The 21859-nt window shown below is 39.4% G+C and overlaps 1 protein-coding gene across 1 annotated transcript in view; it reads right to left on the bottom strand.

Annotated features, from left to right (window-relative positions):
* The window catches only part of LOC124168126 (intraflagellar transport protein 81 homolog), a 328055-nt gene that overhangs the window by 32487 nt on the left and 273709 nt on the right, over nt 1-21859 (bottom strand). The window contains exon 9 of the mRNA XM_046546249.1: nt 14681-14759. Coding sequence (XP_046402205.1) covers nt 14681-14759 — 79 coding nt within the window. The remainder of the gene's footprint in view (nt 1-14680; nt 14760-21859) is intronic.

The raw sequence follows: 21859 nt of genomic DNA, 5'->3' as shown, positions 1-21859 counted from the left end.
GGATGCGTGTTAAAAGCTGCCTGCAGTTTAATGAAAGGATAGTAATGGTGAAGATAGATACTAAACCCGTAGCTACTGTAGTGGTACAGGTTTACATGCCTACGTCAGATTATGAAGACGAAGAAGTAGAAGATGTCTACCAAGATATAGCGGAAGTTATCAAGCAGGTAAGAGGGGAGGAAAATCTTATTATTTTAGGTGACTGGAACGCCGTCGTCGGCGAAGGTCAAGACGGAATAATAACTGGGAAATATGGGTTGGGTAACCGAAATGAAAGAGGAGAAAGGCTACTTGAATTCTGCACGGAGCACAGGCTAGTGGTTGCCAACACTTTATTCAAAAATCCCCTGCGAAGAAGATACTCGTGGAAGATGCCAGGAGACCGTAAAAGATTCCAAATCGACTACATTCTAGTGAAACAAAGATTCAGGAACCAGGTGAAGGACTGCAAAAGTTATCCAGGGGCAGATATCGATAGTGACCACAACCTAGTTATGATGAAATGCCACCTTAAATTTAAAAAGTTGAAGAAAGCCGTGAAAAACATATGGCAGGTTGAAAAATTGAGGGAGGTTCAGCATCAACTGGCTTTTGAAGAGGCTGTAGAAAATAAAATAGGGGAGGATACGACCAACAAACCAATGGAAGAGAGTTGGAAAACTATTAGTAGTGGTCTGCAGGCAGCAGCTGAGGCAGTTCTTGGTAAAAGAAGAGTCGTTATGAAAAAACCATGGATCACGCAGGAAGTATTAGATCTCATTGAAAGCAGCAAGCCACTGTGACAGTTTACATTCTAAGAGATTTTTGAAATCGCGGATATTCGAGAACAATGTGCAGCGTTGAAATTTTGTTCTCCCTGTATTTTACTTTTTCCCAACAAATTGCACTCAAGACTAACATTTCACTTTCATCATAAAGCAATTCATTTGAACTTAGGTACTTCATGAGTTAACTTCCCTACAGCAGTCAATAATGGATGATAACCACAGTAAAGAAGAAAGGGGGGAGGTATTTGAAATGAGTTTCATTATAAACTAGCTGACCCGGCGAACTTCGTACCGCCTAACAATCAATGAACTTACAGTTTACTTACACCATTTATAAATCAAGAGCGGCTGTATCGTTTTTAATCATGTTTAATTTATTATAATAAAATAAGGATACAAATTCAATAAAACTACGTAAATGAGTACCAAAATTGCTTGTCAGAAAGACATTTTCTATATTGAATCTACATAGGGTGAATCGGAGCACGTTTACGCGGATTTTTTTCAACAAATTTTCTTACGTTTTAGCTTAAGAAATTTTGGGCATTGTGGTTTAAAAAGCAGTTCATGAAATAAAAATTATACGCATTCAGTTGTTGGCTATTTGCGTTATTAGCTGTAAAAAAATGTTTTTAGGTCCAAGTCTGTTGCATACACTTGGCCCATTCAGAGGGCAGGTTGACACGACCCAGACCGACGCTTGACTGATGCTCAAAATCGTGCAAGAAAAGCCCCTATGAAGCAGCATTCGCATTAAATGACTTAAGGCGCGCCAGTTTTAGTATCTCTGTTTGGAAAAAATGCACTGCGTAAACGTACTGCATGCGTAAACGCACCACGGTGAGCCCTACACATTCCGGTTTAATGTCTTGCGTCAAGCACCTTCTGAGAAACAACAGTTTTTGTTTTGTTATCAGGTGCAAGATGAAGCGGATGGAGCTAAATAAATATAGCGAAGCAAAGCAGTGACGAAGCGAGGGGAGGTTTTGGGGGATAAACCCCCCCCCCCCCCCAAGAGCTTAGAGAATTTTTTTATGAAAGATTTTGTTATTAATATTAGGGGGACGGATTACTAACAAACAAAACATATTTAACTATTCACACAGCCACAAAACCCACTATTTTGAACCATTTATCTTAAAAAATGTATGGGGGAAGTGCCCCCACACTTCCCGCTTACCTTAGCGAGTTTTCTATACCCTACAGACCCGTGGTAATAGCTGCGCCCAAAACCCCCTATCCTAGCTACGCACTTGAAGCGAAGGAAGAAATACAGAGGATGGTTTATCGACTCGTGAACATAGCACGCTAAATTGACCATGAGAAAATCATGGGTTTTCATTAGCACATGAGCACAAACAACACAAAAACTGAAAGAATGACCATGCGATTTTTTAATCGTTATCACGAATGCAACACGAATTGTAAATTGAATACGTTTCAGCTCAAAAGGGCATATGAGTTGAGATCATGGAATCTACGGAATGAGGACCTCCTAACCTTTGAATTTTCCTTTGAGTAAAGTTGCGTGAATCACATTCATCACCAATTTTTTTAATGATCAAACACGTTCCGTTGGATAGTTATGGTTGGTTTAGGCTTCGAAAGATCATGAGCACAGAAACTACATTTTTCTGAAAATCGTGCCTTGGTAAGCCAGGTACGTCCAAGGACTTAAAATATTCAGATAGATAGTTGGTGATTTCGTCTTCGTTTGTTACACATTTAAAAGATTCGAATCCATGCAGAGTACGAACTATTTGAATTTACCTCGTTTTAGTCATCCACATCTTCGTTCTTGCTCGCTAAATCAACCATCTTTGATTCTTTTGGTGATCAATCATATTCTGGAACTCTTTGTTGATGAGCTCACTGAAACTAATTTGCAATCATTCCAAGGAAATGAGTTAAAACTACACCCATGTCTCGTATAGCGCAATTTCGATTAGCGCAATTTCGATATAGCGCAAATTCGTTCCTCGGGGAAACATTGCAACGCAGTGTAGCCTAATCAAAAATCTTAAACGCTCTCGTGATAAAACGTGAACTTGCGCTAAGTACACACGAAATTTCTATCAATTTACGCATATTAATATTATTTCTTGCCTCAAATCTTCTTTTTTGTTTATATATTTATCGAAATTCATTGCTGCGCAATTTCCAAAAGTATTACTCGTCATTGGGTCTAGATAGCCGGCTTACCGAAGATTTATCTCGTCTCCTTAACAGAATGATAATAAATAATTTAGATCGTTAATTAAGCGTGGGGCTAGTGGAAATGAGTTTTTTTTCAGCAATACGGTTTGAGACGTATTTTTGCCGTCGTAGGTTACCGGGCGATTGACTTCCAGGTAGCGAGTCTACGCTAAAGCCTTCAAGGTCATCGGTATTCACGGGGGAGAAATGGAGCGGTGACCGAGTTGCGCATGAATAGCATCAACACATAAAAGGGTCCGCTATAGAGTCTTAAACACAATGGCTTCGTTCCCTCCTCGCAGTCATAGCCCTTCTGCGTCTCAGGAATACAGTTCAGCAGAAGAAGGTAATTTAGATAGAGCCATACAGAGTAAAAACCAAGAGAATATGGCAAAAAATAGGAATGCGTGTAGAAGAATCAAGAATTTATCAAGAAAAACCATTAACCTAGAAGAGGACTTGAGAGAGGTCAATTGCTTTGAAAATGGAGAGCGTCAAAGCGATATTGCGCGGAAGTTTAAACTCACGATGCCATATTCTGAATAAAGACGAAGCTAAAATATCAGTGACCTCAGCCGCACCAACTTCAACCAAGCGGTCTACACATACGGAAAGTTCATGGTGAATCAGTACAAAAAGACGAGAGTGGTAATCGCTCCGAGACATTTAGTGAAAGCGGTTGGTTCCAGAATTTAAACGGCAAGCAGGTATTTTCAGTGCGGCGATATCAGGTGAATCTGCAAGTGTTGATAGCGCAGCCACCACAACATTTTCTGATGAACTCCAAGCTGTTATTGAAAGTGGCTCCTTTCCCCCTCAACTAGTTTTTAGTGTTGATGAGACGATATTATTTTGGAAAAGAATGCATTCTCGTTCATTCATTTTCAGGGAAGGAAAACCTGGGTCAGGTTTCAAGGCATTTAAAGACTGTTTCACGTAGCTGCTAATGACTCGGAGGACTTCAAATTAAAATGATTTATCATTCATAAACTCCGCTAGCTATGAAATGGCATTTAAAGTAGCATTTTCCTGTCATTTCGATGAGCTACAAAAGGGCCTGGGTGACACAACAGTTGTTTTTAGACTATTTTTAAAAATCGTCAACTGCCGGCAACGCATTACGATCCCCTGAGATAGCAGATGTTAGCCCACCCGCACGACAGGATGGAATTTCGAAAGCACGTAAGAATTTTTTTTAACGTGAATAAAAGTCTTTGAATGCGTGAATACTATCTTTAAAGATGTTTTAAACTATAAATATTTATAGAAATAATGTTTTCTAAGGCTTTTTATGGGAATATAGATGTTTTAGAGGAAATTCAATACCCAAGACCTATGCTACCAGGAACGCATCCCTATCTTCCTTATGTTAAAACGCTCTCGTATAACGCAAATTCGTATAGCGCAAAGACCCCAAGGAACGCATCCCTTGCGCTATACGAGACATGGGTGTACTCGATTCCTCGACAGGAACACGGACATTACCGTTTGTCAACAATTGCTTGGAGATTTGTTTACAAACACGGTAGTGAAGTGTCAACTCGAGCTGGGCCACGGCTGGGCTTACAATCAGCTCGAATTAAATTTTAAAAATGTAATTTCAATTTAATTAATATTTTGAATATATTTAGTAATTAAAATGTTATATTGTTACTAAATTCAGTTATTAAAGTGGTAAAAATAAAACAAATTATTTAATTTGTAGTTTTGACCGACTTATCAATTGTTGTGTTACTATAACTCCTAAAAGCATGTCCATAGGAAAGAGATGAATTTTTTTTGTGAAATTATCCTTTTTTTAATAGCCTATATGTTAACCCCGCCTGAGACGAATCCAAAGAACCAAATCTCATTGAAATCGGTGCAGCCGTTCTCGAGTTATAAGTGTTCTAACTAACACGATTTTCGACTTTCTTTTATATATATAGATATGATAAAATTAAATGGATTGACTGAGTAGGTGACGAGGAAGTCCTAAAAAGAGTATGACAAAAAAGAAGCCTTAAAAACATAAAGAAAAAGATGGAACAACCCAATCAGCCATAACCTGAGGCACGATGGCCAGATGAAGGCAATCATTGAAGAGCAAGTGAATGGCAAGAATGGAAAAAGAAGACATGAAATATATGGAACAGGTAGTGAAGAAGAACTTAAAAGAGAAGAGACATTTAAATGTGAAAAGATTAGCAATTAGGAGAATTGTGTAGAAAGCTGTGCCAAACCAATTGAAAGATTGCTTACTTCTGATGATGAAATTGTTCATCTAATTGCAGATTAACTTCCTAATTGTGATCAATACAGCATGTACAACAAACTATGTACTTGATTTTAAGTAAAAAGCAATTGTTCAAGGTTTTCCATGTTTTCAAAATAAGTTGCAAGATAATTATGGACCTTACATTTGTATGTCATTGCAGATGTAGATGTGTGTATTCAAAAGGCAACACAATTGTTAACAGAGGCACAACTATGCATGGACTAAGCTTCATCAACGGTAACAATGGTATTACAGACAAAATATTACATTAGAAGATAAAATCTTGTGTACTAACTTCCATCTTTCTGTACATAAGCACTCCTCCTTGGATTACCCCCACCCCCCACTGCCTTACTTACTTAGCTTACCTATAGGTACAATTCTACACTTATTAGGCAGTAGACAGCAGTACCCACCCCCAATTTTTTGCATTGCCCAAGTGCAAAACTTTTCTCTTCTTAAAGTATGATTTATTTAACTTTCAGGTTTGCAACTTCAGTGGCTCCACCATTTAAAATTAATAGATTTTTTCCACACTTTATCCATCATTGAGTAAGTCTAATGAATTTTTTAAGGATAATCTTTAACCAAGAGAAAAAACAAGCCACTTTCAATACACTCCATGCTATCGCTAAAATATCATAACTTAATAACATGTATTTAAGTCTATTTTGTTATTCATAATAGTTTAATTTTGAAATAAGAAGAAAAAAGAAACCATTTTTCATTATAATATTTCATATTGCATAGACAATCTTTGCACCAAAGTGGCCACTGATTGTTATTTATTAAGAAGAATTAAAGCTCTCTCAGATATTAAAACAGCCCTTTTGGTCTACCATGCCCATGTTCATAGCCGATTGTAATATGGAATAGTAGTTTGGGACCATTCTCACCATACTACGAGGCTTTTTAAACTTCAAAAATGGGCCATCAGGATCTTAAGCAACACTCCAGGGAGAAGTAGTTGCCGGACACACTTTAAATCCCTAGGAATACTAACGTTACCTAGTCTGTATATATATTCTACTGTTATTTTTGTCTGTCTCCATAAAAGTTTCTTTGGTATTGAAATTAATGTTGATGTACATAATCATAACACCAGAGTGTCCAAGGATTTTAGGTTGGTCACTCATAGCCTCACCCTCTTTCGTAAAAACCCCCTTTATGCAGGGGTGAAATTGTTCAACTGCCTCCCACATAAATTAAGGGAAACAGGACCCTTTTCACTGTTCAAATCCCAACTGTATAAATACCTCCTCAGTAATTCCTTCTATTCTGTGGATGAATTTATTTCGTTGAAGTGGAATACCTGACTGGTACTTTGTATATATATAAACCATCGTATTGGCCATATTGGCTTATTTCACTTGGGCTCTGCGTGCCCCGAAACGCATGTTCCTGTCTCTTTCCTGCTATCGTGTGAGTGTGTACCTTTCCTTTCATCCTTGTGTCCTCGTCCATTCCTTCCGTTGGTGAGTGGTGAGCTGCCCCAGTGCCATCTATTGGCTACTCTGGTGGGCCATAGCAAAGGGAGTTTTCTGTGTATAAACCCCCGCTGAAATCATGGTAAATCTAAGCATCCTGGAAGCGCAACTGGTAGAGCACCTGGCCGGCAACCAGGAGGTTCTGGGTTCGAGTCCCAGTCAGGCCGCATTTTTACCCTCTGATTTCTGGCTTTTTCCACCTACCACAGCACCGTTGTCCTCGTACTTTTTCCATTATATGTTCCTATCCCTTTCTTTCCTTACCTCTGAATTTTTTGTATATATATACATATAGATTAAGGCACAAGTAGATTGCGATGCAACAATACACACTTCGAAAGGTTCCTCGGCGAGGTAAATATCATAAAAAACCCTAGGGTGGGCAGTATCAGAACACACAATAAAGAATAGAAACTCACACTCACAAAATAACTAAATTTTCGGTGGCATTACCACCTTCCTCGGAGTTAGGTAAAAGACTCTGAAAGAAAGAAAGAAAGAAATAAGCCAGTCTTTTACCTAACTCCGAGGAAGGTGGTAATGCCACCGAAAATTTAGTTATTTTGTGAGTGTGAGTTTCTATTCTTTATTGTGTGTTCTGATACTGCCCACCCTAGGGTTTTTTATGATATACATATAGATTCATATATATATTCATATATATATATTTCAAATTCACATTCACACAAGTCGCCACAGGCGAATATACAATCATAATAACATATGATAGAAGTTGAAACAAAGAGACAGAAACATTAATGCAAGACGATGACACACTGTGGCGTGGAGATGGAATGAAGGCCGAAAACACATGGAAAAAAGTTCACCTGAACCGGGAATCGAACCACGGACCTTCTGCTTTCCGGGCAGTTGCTCAGACCACCGAGCTATCCAGGCTAATCTAATCTCCAGTGTTTTCGGCGGGGGTTTATACAACCAAATCCCCCAAGGTCTAGCCCTATGATTTGGCCAAGAGCTGGCTCTGGGCGTAGGTCCCGCCACGAACGAAGAACTCAACGCAGACAGAAGAAGAAATGGAATTAAAGATGCTCACAATCACACACACAGTAGGATAGACATAGCACATGCGTTTCGGGGAACGCTGATCCCAAGAAGAGGAAACGAACCATCGAGGTCATAAACATTTCAAATTCACATTCACACAGGTCGCCACAGGCGAATATACAATCATAATAACATATAATAGAAGTTGAAACAAAGAGACAGAAACATAAATGCAAGACGATGACACACTGTGGCGTGGAGATGGAATGAAGGCCGAAAACACATGGAAAAAAGTTCACCTGAACCGGGAATCGAACCACGGACCTTCTGCTATATACCTATATTATATAACCTATATATATATATATATATTTTTTTTTTTCCCGTATCTTGTTCTAAACATGTAACCATATGTCCTGGAGCTAATAAATAAATAATCTACTCCAAAGCACTATCGAGGCCTATTCTAAAGGCCATACAACAGCTACATATATTTATTCATTCATGTACAGGCAGTTGTATAATCTTTTAAATAATTTTAAACAATACAAATAACACAGTGTATGATTTAAAATCATAATGTAATGCCCAGGAAGAAGAATGTGGAACCTTAGGGAAAAAACTATCATGTTGTTGGTGAAATATAGTAAATATGAACTAGAAATGCAAGTACATAGTTGATAATTGAGGGGGTTTTGATGGTACCCAATGACAAGACTTTTTAGATAAATATAAGGGAGTGATAGATGTTTAGATGCATAGAGTAGCATGGGGTTGCATAATTGGCCTCTTAACACATTCAATGCCGGCCCAATTTTCATTAATGTCGTCAAAATTGGCCGTTAAAATAAGAAATAAGAAAAATAGAGGGAGGTTTCTGCACCATAACTTCCGTTCAAATACTGCCATTTACAAACGGCACACACGGTTCAAAAGAGGGAAGCTTGCTGAAGGTGATGCATATGATCGGAAGAAGTGGACATTAGTCACGTATGGAGGAGAAGAAAGGTCTACCGGCAGAGGTCGGTCAATGGACGTTCTCCGCACTGAATGTGTTAACGAGTTTGCAGGGGTTTGAGAAAAAAGAGGGAGCCAAGATTTTGAACACGAGCAGTGTCAAAGTTAGGTTGACCCATGTCGAGAGAGTGCTGCTGTGGTGCGAGAAATTGATTTGTGTTCCCCTTCCAAGATAAAATTTGTTATTCGGTAGAGAAGTAACCTTAGAACCCACTTCAAAGATGTGGACAAATTTGCGGTAGCTCACGAACTCTGCCAGATGGATGGCGATAACCATGGAGTGGTGCAGGCGGCCAATTTTAACAAATAAAAAAATAGTCTCATGTCTATGCTAAGGCGGAGCAAGTTTCCTCGTCTCCCCTAGTCAGAGGAGGAGCACATGGTACTACATTGTACCACTCATTCAACGTTTGACGCCTGTCAGCCCACACACCTCTTGGCTTCGGTGCTTAAAACTATGTATTTGTTTAAAAAAATACCCTGGAAAATATGACTAAGGGAAACAAGAGATTAAGCTATACAAATCAGAATAAACTAGGAGTGTTAAACTACACCAAAGTGCATGGAAACAGAGCAGCAGCCAGGCATTTCCATCCACCACCTACCGAAAAAATGAAATGCACTTGCCGCCTGCAGGAAGATCAATTGAAGACTGCTAAAAAACAAAAACACAACCTTCGATGCCCAGCTCCATCTTGGCCTGAACTTGAAAATGCCGTAAAAATGTGGACGATAGTAGGAGGAATTCTGGGATGAGTTTCTACCTAAATGAGGCCAAAGGATTTGCAGAAAAACATGGGAATCAGAACTTTTCAGGGCTGGTGCTACAGGTTCATGAAAGGCTTATCAATGCGCACAAAAACAACTATTGCACGGAAAATTCCAGCAGATTGTGAAGAAAAGATACTAGCATTTCATAGGTTTGTTATAAATGTTAGAAGTGCGGAATCAGTACATAATGCTCTTGATGGAACAGAAGACGACACATTATTCGAAGAAGGTGATATGTACTAGTGATGGCGGAAACAGTAGTGATGAAAATATTCTCGTTTTTGATGATGACGATAGTGAAAAGGATATTTGTAGTTTTGAAAGTGATTAATGTTTAATTTCATGATAGGCAACGTTTTCCTTGAATCTGTGTTTTTTGTTGCCTCTGCTTTATTTTGTATTATGTTTGTTTGCTTGGCATTCATTCATTTATTCATTATTCAAATTTACATATCATGTTCAAAATAGCTTGCCATTTGTTAATTTTCCTTAATAAAAATACGTTTGGTAATTGCATTCAATGATTTTTAATTTGGCTTTTACAAAATGTGAGAACTAAAAAAAACCACATTTTAATTTATTATGATACCATGCTGTCACGCAGACTATTGAAACTTTTTTTCCTTGTGTGCGGCCTTCTAAATAAGGGTGCATCTTATATGCCAGTGCGTCGTTTATGCAATCAAATACGGTATTCGATAGCTCACAACCATACAAGACATTATCACTTTACATAAGTGGGGAACAACAGAAGTAACCACCGGTACCAACCTTAGGTCTTTCACCATTTCCCATGGACCGGAAGTCCATATAGATACCAACTCAAGGTTAGGTACTTTCTGCTACACAATCGGTTGTATGATTCATTGGACAGGGAACGAAGAGACAACAGTGAACAGGCACTCAACAGGCAGAGGCCAGTTGATCATCCATTAAACACAACAGAGTACGAACAGAAAACAGAGAGCAGTTTCTAAACAGGCATGGAAAGATAGTGGGCATAGTGCTGCCACCTACCTATAGAAGATAGCAAACGCAAGCAACAACACCAATACCTTTATCTGTACAGGTTTATGTGCAAGTGGTTGATTGTATTGTGGTAAAGTTGCTTGCTGTGGAGAAAACATTTATGTATTTATTTGATTAATAATCAGTGCTGTAGTTGGAAGGTACAGCATACCACCTAAAATCCAAACTCGTTGTAAGCATATCAGTTAAACTACCTTTTTACACACGAAAAAATAGCCCTACAGTAAATTGTCTGATGGATTTCAGAAATAAAAATTGGAAATGATTATTTACTTATTCAGAGTTTTCTCATGGCACAACCTGGAACTAATTTAAGAGTTGGAGTTTGACATTTCAATCACAGATGGATGTATAATGCATGCTCAGCTGTCGGCATTTTTTGGTTAGTACCGCCCGTACTGCCTAAAATTTTTTCCCAACTACAGCACTGGTAATAATAATAATTTTATTTGCTTGGTTACAAAAGTAGCATAGAAATCATCAAGTTAGAGAAGACAAACAATATATGAATTAAAAACATAAAAGACGTACATATTATAAATTAATAAGGAAAAAAAGTATTATTTAACCTGTTCTTAATCCCTGCAGAGTTGAATTAAGTCATTGGTGCGTCCAACGGCCGAGGCAATTATATCAAAAGGACACCACAAGTGTGCTTAATATTTATCAATAAAATAATTTTAAATCAATCACTTCGTCTTCTTTTCATGGCCTATCAGAGCTTGAAAAAAAGAGCCATCATATTACTTGTAATCTATATTATTAACTTCAGAGCAATCATTACTTTTTTTAAATTGAAGTACATATACCAGAACTAGTCACGCTGATAACTTTACAGAATCACCCCCATTGCAAAAAAATTGTGCAGAAAATCCGCAGAGAAAAAATCATTCACTTTGACTGGGATCCAGGTTTGAATCCTGGTCAAGGTGAATGATATTTTTCTCAGTTGATTTTTTGCCCAAATTATTACTTTCCTATTATGACTTCAATGACTGGCATATTCCAAGAACTTTGAGTGAACTGACGTATACTTACAAGTGTAAATCTGCCAAAGTACCAATGAAATAATAATAATAATCTTTGTTGGCCTCGTTGGTTTGGATTACAAACATAAGGCAGGTCAAATTATAAATTAAGATACATACTTCAAAGGTACATAATCATGTATAAATTTACAGAAAAAAGAAAAGAAATAACACGGGTTTTGTACAAAATGGATTAAAGAGATAGTTTACTTACAATAAATATTCTTCTAAAGAGTAGTAGGGGTGTTGCAATAGGTGTTTTTTTACTCTAATTTTGAAAATGTTTAAATTGTTAATATTTTTTAAATCTGATGGCAATTTGTTATAAATGGACATGATTGTATGGTATGGACTATGATCTGAAAGATAGAGGTTATTTCTTTTGTAGTGTATATCAGTGTTTTGACGGGTGTAATGATTATGCTCTTGATTGTTAAGGGTAAATAATTTAGGATGAGATTTAGCAAACGTGGCAGATTCTTTCCTATTATGACTTGCAATGTGATAATGCAACTTGATATGAAAAGCAATGTATTACACTTGTATTTTAAGATATCATTCAATGGATCCTCCTGCACACACATCTTAAAGGCAGTTTTCGAAAGGTTTCACGAAAAATAATTGTAACTGGTACTTGTAATTATGTGATCACAAATTTTAAAAAGTATCTGTAACTAAGCCCAGCTACGTTATTTTGGTACTCTACTCATCTATGGACTTGACACATTGTACTGGTGGGGTCAAGGAGTGAGCAATTCTGCTGGTTTTTCCGGGTATTCTTCCGCATTTATCCATTTGTAGGACGATATTTCGCCAACGTTCCAGTTGGCTTCCTCAGGTCCACTGAAGTGTTGATGCAGAAATTTGTTCATCTTATATACACCCCGTTTGCCGCCTTTTTTCTCGAGGTGTGCCCTGATTGGTCAGGATCTTTGAAGACCCTTTTCCACGTGCTGGCGAGATTGTAGCCGTCTTCACGGTTGAAGTTCTTTGTCGTTTTGGCGATTTCAATTGCCTCCCTGATTATTCTCGGGTAGTAGCGGCCTTCTTTGTTCAGAAGAGAGGCGTTGTCAAAATCAATATTGTGTGTCGGTCCACTCCATTGGTGTTCCGCCACCGCTGACTGGGTGAAATGTCTATTTTTTACTGCCCCTCTGTGCTCTTGGACTCGGCATTTCAGTGCTCGTGATGTTTGGCCGATGTAGGACTCACCGCAGCTGCATTTAATTTGATATACTCCTCCACAGATGTCATTAGGGTGGTGGTCTTTCGTGTTGACGAGGATATTCGACATCTTGGTGACGCATTTGAATCTGGCCATGATGTTGTGTTTCTGGAGAGCTCTCGCGATCTTTTCCGTGGTACCGGCAACGTAAGGTAGGATAGCGTGTGCCCTCGCCTTTTCTGTAGTAGGGCTCTCTTCATTTGTCCTTTTTGGGGCCATCCGCGACTGCTTACGTTCCATTTTGTGGAAAATCTTCAAGATGTTTTCTCGCCGGAAGCCGTTCATCTGGAAAGTTTCCATTAAATGCCGTTTTTCTTTTTCGATGGAGGCAGCGTCTGAGATGGAGCATGCTCGGTGGAATAATGTTTTAATTACTCCGAATTTCTGTTGTGGGTGGTGATGGGAGTCTGCATGGAGATATCGGTCCGTGTGGGTATTTTTACGAAAAACGGAGTGTCCCAAAGTTCCATCTTCTTTCTTCTCGACCAGTACGTCTAGAAAAGATAGGCGATTGTCCGTTTCCATCTCCATGGTAAATGGTATGGCAGCATTTTGTACGTTCAGGTGGTGCAAGAACTTCTGGAGTTCATCTTTTCCATGGGGCCATATCACAAATGTGTCATCCACATACCTCACAAAGAGTTTTGGCTTTTTGTTGAAGGACTGCAGGGCTTTCCGTTCAAAATCTTCCATGAAGAGATTGGCGATTACCGGGGAGAGTGGGGACCCCATTGCAGCACCATTTGTTTGCCTGAAGAATTTTCCGTTCCACGTGAAGTAGGAGTTTCTCAGGCAAAATTCCACCATCTTTGGGATGTCTTCTGGGAGGCCGTCACTTGTGAATGTCTTGATAATCTCTACGGCTTCACCAATTGGGATGTTTGTGAAGAGAGACACTACATCGAAACTCACTAAAATATCATCCTTGCTTATTTTGGCCTTTTTTATAATCTCAATGAAGTGAGCGGAGTTCTTTACATGCGTAGACGTCTGACCGGAGAACGGTACGAGTTGCTGGGCCAAGTATTTTGCAAGTTTATGAGAGGGAGAGTCTATTGCACTCACTATTGGTCGTAGAGGGACACCTTGCTTATGGATCTTGGGTAGACCATATAATCTAGGTGGTTTGGGCGCCGACTCGATGATCCACTTTCTTTCTTCTGGAGGGATCGAAGACTGGTTGATAATGTGTTTGATTCCTTTTTGAGTCCTGGAGGTGGGATCCAGTTTTTCTTCGGAGTAAGTATCATCGTTCAGGAGACCGTTGATTTTACTAATGTAGTCTTCTTTATTCATCACTACAGTTGCGTTCCCTTAATCCGCCAGTGTGATAATAATGTCGTCGTTCGTCCGAAGTTCTCTCAAGGCTTTTTTCTCCTCTCGGTTGACGTTGTTTACAGGGGTTTTGGAATTGAGCAGTATACGGCTCACTTCACCTCGAAGTTCATCAGCCTCTTCCTTAGGTAGCTTCCGTACGGTGTATTCCACTTCTGTCACTAGTTCTTCCTTGGGTAAGCGGGCAGGAGCAACGGCGAAGTTAAGTCCCTTGGAAAGTACGCTGATAGCTGCGTCACTTAGATGAGTATCAGTCAGGTTCACTACTGAACGGTCCTTTTTAGGGCCATGGGTTTCTAGCTCCGGGTGTTGACGGCTGTGAAGATGTTCAAACTTTTTTACCTGCTTCTCTTTTGTTGAGATGAAGGTTATGGAGGCAGAATTCCACGTAATTCTGTCTAATGTTTCCCAATCCGTGTTGTTCAAGGATGCACTAAGAGCTAAGTGCAAATATCGTCCTACAAATGGATAAACACAGAAGAATACCCGGAAAAACCAGCAGAATTCATCATAATCTCCGCGGAAGCCTACTTGGAAAAAAATCAAGGAGTGAGCGCTTGTACCTTTTTGCAGAGAGGGGATCACGTCACTTGCACTCGCTGCGATCTTCACATCAGCACTTCTTTGATCTTCAGAAGCAAACTGGAAAGCAAGAAAAAGAAACAGTCCATCAAGGGTACACATGAGAGCAGATCCTATTGACTGTTGAGCATGCACATGCTGAAGATATGTCAGTAGGTCAGAAGTCAAGGCGGTAGGAATGTGATCTCCATTCGCATTCCAAGAAGCCTCTCACAACACAAAGGCAGACCTAGAGAGCCTCCCATTGCACAATGTCCTCAAACCCAGAGAGCCAGTACAATAGCAACCCAACAAATGAGAATTGGACTGATGTCAAGCATTTATTTAGACATCTGAAGTACAATGCACATTTAGCTTTGCATTACTCCTAGAATAATAGAGTATGTTAATGCCGATCGGGGCAATGATGAAAAGGAATGAAGACATTTTAGTGGTTATGTTGTTATCCTCGCAGGTAAGTTGGAAAATTTCTAAGCAAGGTAGAGTGGCTCCGTCCACAGTGGAAGCAGAGTCAATGGCTATGATAGAGGCAACAAAGAAAGTTTTTGGTTTGCTTGATGAAATAGGTCAAGATAAATATGTACTCGCCTAAGCCACATTAGATTTTTGCAGACAATATTGGTGCTGTCAGTCAAACAAAATGTGAAATGGTATCTGAAGGAACCAAGCATGTGCATGAGGATTGTAAGTTTCCGAAAGATGCTGGGCAACAGGGAGATGTTGAATTTGTTAACTGAGCATCACGGGATAGCTTAGCTGATATCCATACCAAAGTTTTAATTGGTCCAAAGATAGAGGATGTGCTTCCCAAATTAGGTTTAAGGAAACTGAGTTCTGATTACTTTTTTTCCTTTCATGTTATGCAGTGACATTTATGTAATTTGAAAATTAGTTGTGATCGACAATCAGGTTAGTATGCATAACATTTTTCAAATCCCAGGTCAGAACAGGGTTTGCCATTCTTGGGCATCAGGCGCAAAGAGGGCTTTTCCACATCCCATCCTACAGTTGATGGCTACGGTGCTGCCAAATCAGAAGGGGTCTTGTATCGCAGATTGGACAAAATTCTAAATAATCATCGTAGAAAGACGATTAAAAAATGCCTGCATCTCTGGTGTGATAAGGAAGATGATAAAGGCAATAAATTGTAGATAGCACTACAAGAACTGTAAAATGTACTAAACGTGGCCCAGATAGGTGAGGGCCCTTCCAGTCTTTTGGGTCTGTCCCTCGCGAGCTGGGGTCCTTGGGAAAGGGACGGATTAGGCTCGGAGTCGAGGGTGAACCAACCCACATTAGAGGGACTGACCATCGGTAGAGTTCCGTGAAATTTTCGAGATGCAATATCGCAAAATAACACAAAATAACGTGAAATCAGTAAAAAAAACGAAATTTCATGTTTTGTTCCGAATTTAGGTGAATTAGCAAAAAAATCACATCTAATGAATCATAATCTATTAAAGCCTAAGCCTTCATTGTTTAATGCTGCTGACATTCATTTGATCTATTTCATTATGATTCCAAGGTCAATTGGCTTGTTTCCCTCATGCATATTGCATTTGCGTAATATGGTGCACTACAGTGATGTCTCCGCTGGAATTTGCCAGATCTGGCCAATCTTAGGATTATGCAAGGTGAGGTGGAGGGATGGGGGGGACTATTGGAGTGATGGGTATAGGGTTATATATAGTGGAGGGGAAGAGAGCCAGCGAGGGGTAGCTTTAGTATTAAATGGGAAGATGGGTAAGTGTGTGGTAGGTATAGACCAGGTAAGCGATAGGATTCTGGTGGTAGAAATTGAGGTGCGGCCCACAAACCTTGTGGTGGTCCAAGTTTACATGCCCACTAGCAATCATAGGGAGGAAGAAGTAGATGAGGTGTATGAACAGCTCGAGGAAATAATTAGAGACACACCTGGTAAGAAAAATCTGGTAGTGATGGGGGACTGGAACGCCTCAGTCGGGGAATGGAGGGATGGACACGAAATAGGAGATTTTGGTCTAGGAATACGGAACGACAGGGGAGAGAAAGCAGCAGAATTTTGTAGGAGAAACAAATTATTCATCACAAACACGCGGTTCAATCATCATCAAGGGCGAAGGTGCACATGGAAAAGTCCAGGAGATGTGGGGAGATATCAAATACACTACATTATGGTAAGACAGAGGTTTAGGAATAGTGTGAAAAACTTACGCAGCTTCCCTGCAGTGGATGTGGATTCGGACCACAATCTAGTGCTCATGAAATGCAACGTAAGATTCAAAAGACTTATGAAAGTTAGGAAGGCGAAGAAATGGAACGTAGAAGCCCTGAAGGGGAGTATGAGAAGAGAATATCAGGAACTAGTGGACATCAGTATACAGGAGTTTGAAAGTACTAAGACTGTTAAGGAAAGATGGGATAATATTAAAACGGGAATAGTCAAAGCGGCGGAGAAGTCAATTGGTTACATTGACAGTCGAAGGATAAAGAAGCCGTGGATAACGGAGAACATGATAAGGGAAATGGAGGAGAGGAGGAAGTGGAAGGACGTGGACACAGAACAGGGCAAAAGAATGTAAAGGGAACTGCATAATCAATTACGACATGAAACTAAGAGGGCAAGGGAGGCTTGGTGGAAAAGACAGTGTGAGGAAATGGAAAAGTTCCAGATGGACGGATAAGTAAGCGCGTTGTACGCCAAAGTTAAGTCGCTATTGGGCGGCAAAAGAGGACAAGCCATGTCTAAAATTAAGGATAAAGATGGGAGGATGCTAACCGAGCGGGAAGAGGTACAGAGTAGATGGAATGAATATGTGGAGGATCTGTATGACGGAAGAAACAGGCCGGAGAGATTGAGTTTAGAGGAGGAAAGTGCGGTGGAGGAAGATAATCTTGGGCCGGGGATATTAGATTCGGAAATAGAATAGAATAGTTTTATTTGCCCAAAAGATACAAATACCAAAGTGAGTACATAGGGCACGTCATGAAAAAAATATATATACACGAATACAATCAATGTGTAGATGCCAGATATTCATTCACTGAGTAAAAACATTTATCTTGAAGATAAGAGCTAACTTTTTGTTTGAACACGGAAAATCTTTCTTCCTTTTTTATACTTAGTGGCAGCAGGGGCGGATACAGAAAACACTCAAGGGGGGGGCGCAAAAGATATATTGAGTTGCCTTTACTTTTTATCGCGATATCGCAATAAAAAATAATCAAGTCACAGGCAGAGTAAAATAAAATTTTAATTAATGTAATTATACACATATATAAGACAATGCCATCTTATGATATAAAAAAAGTCACAATCGTGGTTCTGCCATGTTTGCCAATACGGCCGGACCCGCAAGGGAGGGGCGCGCGCCCCCCGCGCCCCCCATCTGTATCCGCCACTGAGTGGCAGACCATTATATAACCTTACACACATTGCATGAGGCCCTTTCGAAGTTGCACTTAGATTAGACATTGAAACATGCACATCATCACAACTCCTTGTCATGTATGAATGATAAAATTTATTAGTTTTAAAATCAGTAAGGTGTTTCTTAGTATACAGCACGGCATTATTAATATACACAGAATGAAAAGTTTGAATTCCCAGTCTCTGAAAAAGAGGTTTACAATGTGCCCTATAAGACTCGTTACACATGGACCTAATTAACTTTTTTTGAATTAAGGATATATTCTTTGCTCTAGAGGAATTTCCCCAGAGTATGATGCCATAAGAGATCTGGGAATAGAAGATACCGTAGTACAGAGTTTTGACCACATTTAGGCTGGCAGTATGCTTCAAAACAGATACAAGATAAAACACTGAGTTCAACGTTTTGGACAATTTTGTGACATGTGTATCCCATTTCAGATGCTGATCCACATGAATTCCTAGGAATTTTAACTCTTCTACCATTGAAGCAATTGTTTATAAAAAGCTGGGAGTGATTCACATGTCTGTTGCTCTTAGCTGAAAAGATTACAGCTTGCGTTTTTTGACAGTTTATCACTAGATCATTTCCTCTGCACCAATTTAACATTTTTTGAAGTACCTGTTCACTAGAAACAATTAGATCATTCACAGTTTTACCAAGAGTTACAACACTTACATCATCGGCAAAGATTACACAATTTTTTTCAACAGTCGATACAAGATTCAAAGGTAGTCAAATATAGAGAGCACTTTGTGATATGAAGGCTAGGAAAGCAGTAGGCGTGGACAATATACCGTGTGAGCTTCTGAAGAATCTAGGGAAGGAGGTTGAGAAAAGGTTTTTCGAACTAGTGCGCAGGATCTATGAGGAGGGATGTTGGCCGGAGGATTTTGTGAAGACGGTTTTAATTCCGCTTCCGAAAAAGAAGAAAGCTGTGGAATGCGGAGATAATAGGACTATCAGCCTAATATCTCATGCGGCGAAAGTGTTACTGAGGATATTGAACAGACGAATGGAGGCGAGGGCAAACGAGTGTTTGGGCGAAGATCAGTTTGGTTTCAGAAAAGGGAAGCCAACTCGTAATGCAATAGCAATAATGAGGTCCCTCGTGGAGAGGAACCTAGAATATGACCAGGACGTATATGCGTGTTTCGTGGATTTTGAAAAAGCGCTTGATAGGGTGAACTGGGTAAAGTTGATGAATATTCTCAAGAGAATAGGTGTAGATTGGAGGGATAGACGACTGATTCGTAATCTGTATAGCCAGTCAGCGAGGGGGCTTCAGGCTCTAGTGGATGCGTTATACGAGCGTTGCGAGGAGTATGGGATGAGGATTAATCACAAGAAAACTAAGGTTATGCGGTTTTGTAAAGCATCACGAGCGATGAATGTGAGACTCAAGATAAAGGTGGGTGGTGAAAAACTTGAGCAGATTGAGCAATTCAACTATTTAGGCATTTAGGTTTTCACGGTTGAGCAGGAACCCTGTCATAAAAGGGCAGCTGCATTTCATTGGATAGAGGTGTGCATTTGCTGTTAAGCCAAAGTCGCCATCGGATTCACTATCTTGGACTTCGTCGCTTCCATCACACGCAGATGACGATGGATTGGTCAGAATGTCCTTGAATTGATGCTTCCGATTCACTTCCAGACTGATCTTATATTCCCTACAGCTGGCGACAGCATCTAACAGAATGGCGACAGTTCTCTTCTCTTGATATTTATTTCTCGACTTCTTACTTTCTTCCTCAACTCGCTACTGACATGCATGCGAAAAAATCTACAAACTAAAGCGCAATTTGGTAGAATCTTCTCCAGTTGCATTGGAGGTATAGATAGCTGGAGAGCATTAGAAATTCATACAAAAGGACAAAAATTTCAAAAGTAACGCTAATTACCGTTTGAAAGGCAGGGACTCAATCGCCAACCGTATCCTGATTCGTATCTTCCAAGAACTTGCAGTAATGCTTCTTCTCCATCCTACGTGCGGATTCCAAGGGTAGGATAAACAGTAGAATTTTACAGTCCACCCAATTCCTCCGCTCTCTATAAAGGAGAGAGGATTTTTCCCCAAGGCGCAGTGTGCTGTCCAACCCCCCTCCCCAAACTCCGACGGGGTCAGGCGGCACTAAGGCTGGACACACGGCAAAGGGGAAAGGCCGAGTGACAGAGCCATCAGGACAGAAAATTGAAACAGTTATTCATAAACCTGATGAGGCGATGATGAAAAATAATGTCTCTAAGAGCTCTGAATCTTGGCCGACAGAAAACAGTCACGGGATGCGTGATGATTTTCAATACAATAATCATTGAAGAATAAAAGGAATACAAAATTAAAATATCATAATTGCATGAATTCCACGCAAATCAAGGATTGAGAACGTTTTATTTCCGTTTGCTGCGCGTAAAATATCGAAAGATTGAACACAACAAGTCACTATGCCTAGGTTTTGGAGTACAGGTAGGAGCCCTTGTGGCAAAACTGGCATTGAACCGGGTACTTGCTGGTTCAAAATGAAGTAAATCATCTACCACACTAGCCACTTATCGATTATAAGGTATACATAGCTCAAAAGAGGCCCACGGGCAAGAAAAAAAGGAGAGAATAACGCGAAAACAAGTTGTGGGTCAAATGACCCCCAGCCGTCCTTCTAGGTATAACATGTCACAAAAATTTAAAACAAAACATTAAGGTTGAATTTTTGCCAATTTATCAAAATATAGACTAAAATGAATAAAGTGAAAAAGTTTCAAAATTTAAAATAATAATAATATTTATTTGCCTGGAGATCATTGGTACATACATGTTCCATGATATACGGCACGTCAATGTTTAGTTACAAAAAAAAGACATTTAAGGAAATAATTATAAACATTACCCATACAGAACATATTCACATAGTTAAATATTCGTCAATGGAATAAAATAAATGCATAAAAAAGAACTCCTTCACCTTAAATTTAAAACTAGACATTTTTTCCAAGCTCTTAATGTTTCTAGGAAGCTTGTTGTATAGTAGTAGGCCCATGTTAAGGGGGGAAGGACTGGTTTTACTGGTTCTGATGAACTTTACATGTAAATTGCTAGAGTTCCTGGTGTAGTGGTCGTGAATACTATCGTTGGTAGCATACAGACCAAGATTGCATTTAGCACAGATGATTGCACTCAACATGTAAACACACGGAATTGGGAGAATGGAGACGTTCTTGAAAAGAGGGCGACATGGAGCTCTAAAGGGTGCACTACACATCAGTCTCACTATCTTCTTTTGTATTTTAAAAACAACATGAGCACAAGGAAAAGGGCCCCAAAAAAGGATGCTATAAATAACGTGAATGTAATGTTTATGCTCTTGGAGTATAGGTCATGATAAATTAAACTCAGTGAATCCACAACATATGTGAAAGGTTTTTACTCCCAGTTTCGAATTAAATATGGTAGGAAAGCATTACAAATAGTTAATGAAATTTCCAAACTTACAAAATGTTTAGCGAGCAAAAAGAATACGAGTATTTTTTTACTCAAATGTAAAATATCTAAGGTTTTCCCTACTCATATTATTAACAATGTAAAATGTACTCATTCACTAATAAGCTCAAATCACCCTTTCTCTAACGATGTTGAAAAACTTATTTACAAATTTAAAAGATCCATTTTACTCACCGAGATTAGAATCTGTAATTGGGAATTACAAAACATTTTGAAAGAGCTGAATGTAAAAAAAGAATCACTATCTTTATTGATTC

This window comes from Ischnura elegans, chromosome 11 (genome assembly GCF_921293095.1).
Source record: "Ischnura elegans chromosome 11, ioIscEleg1.1, whole genome shotgun sequence".
In the NCBI taxonomy this organism is placed as follows: domain Eukaryota; kingdom Metazoa; phylum Arthropoda; class Insecta; order Odonata; family Coenagrionidae; genus Ischnura; species Ischnura elegans.
Note: the sequence above shows the minus strand (reverse complement) of the source record. Positions and strands in the feature narration are given on the sequence as shown.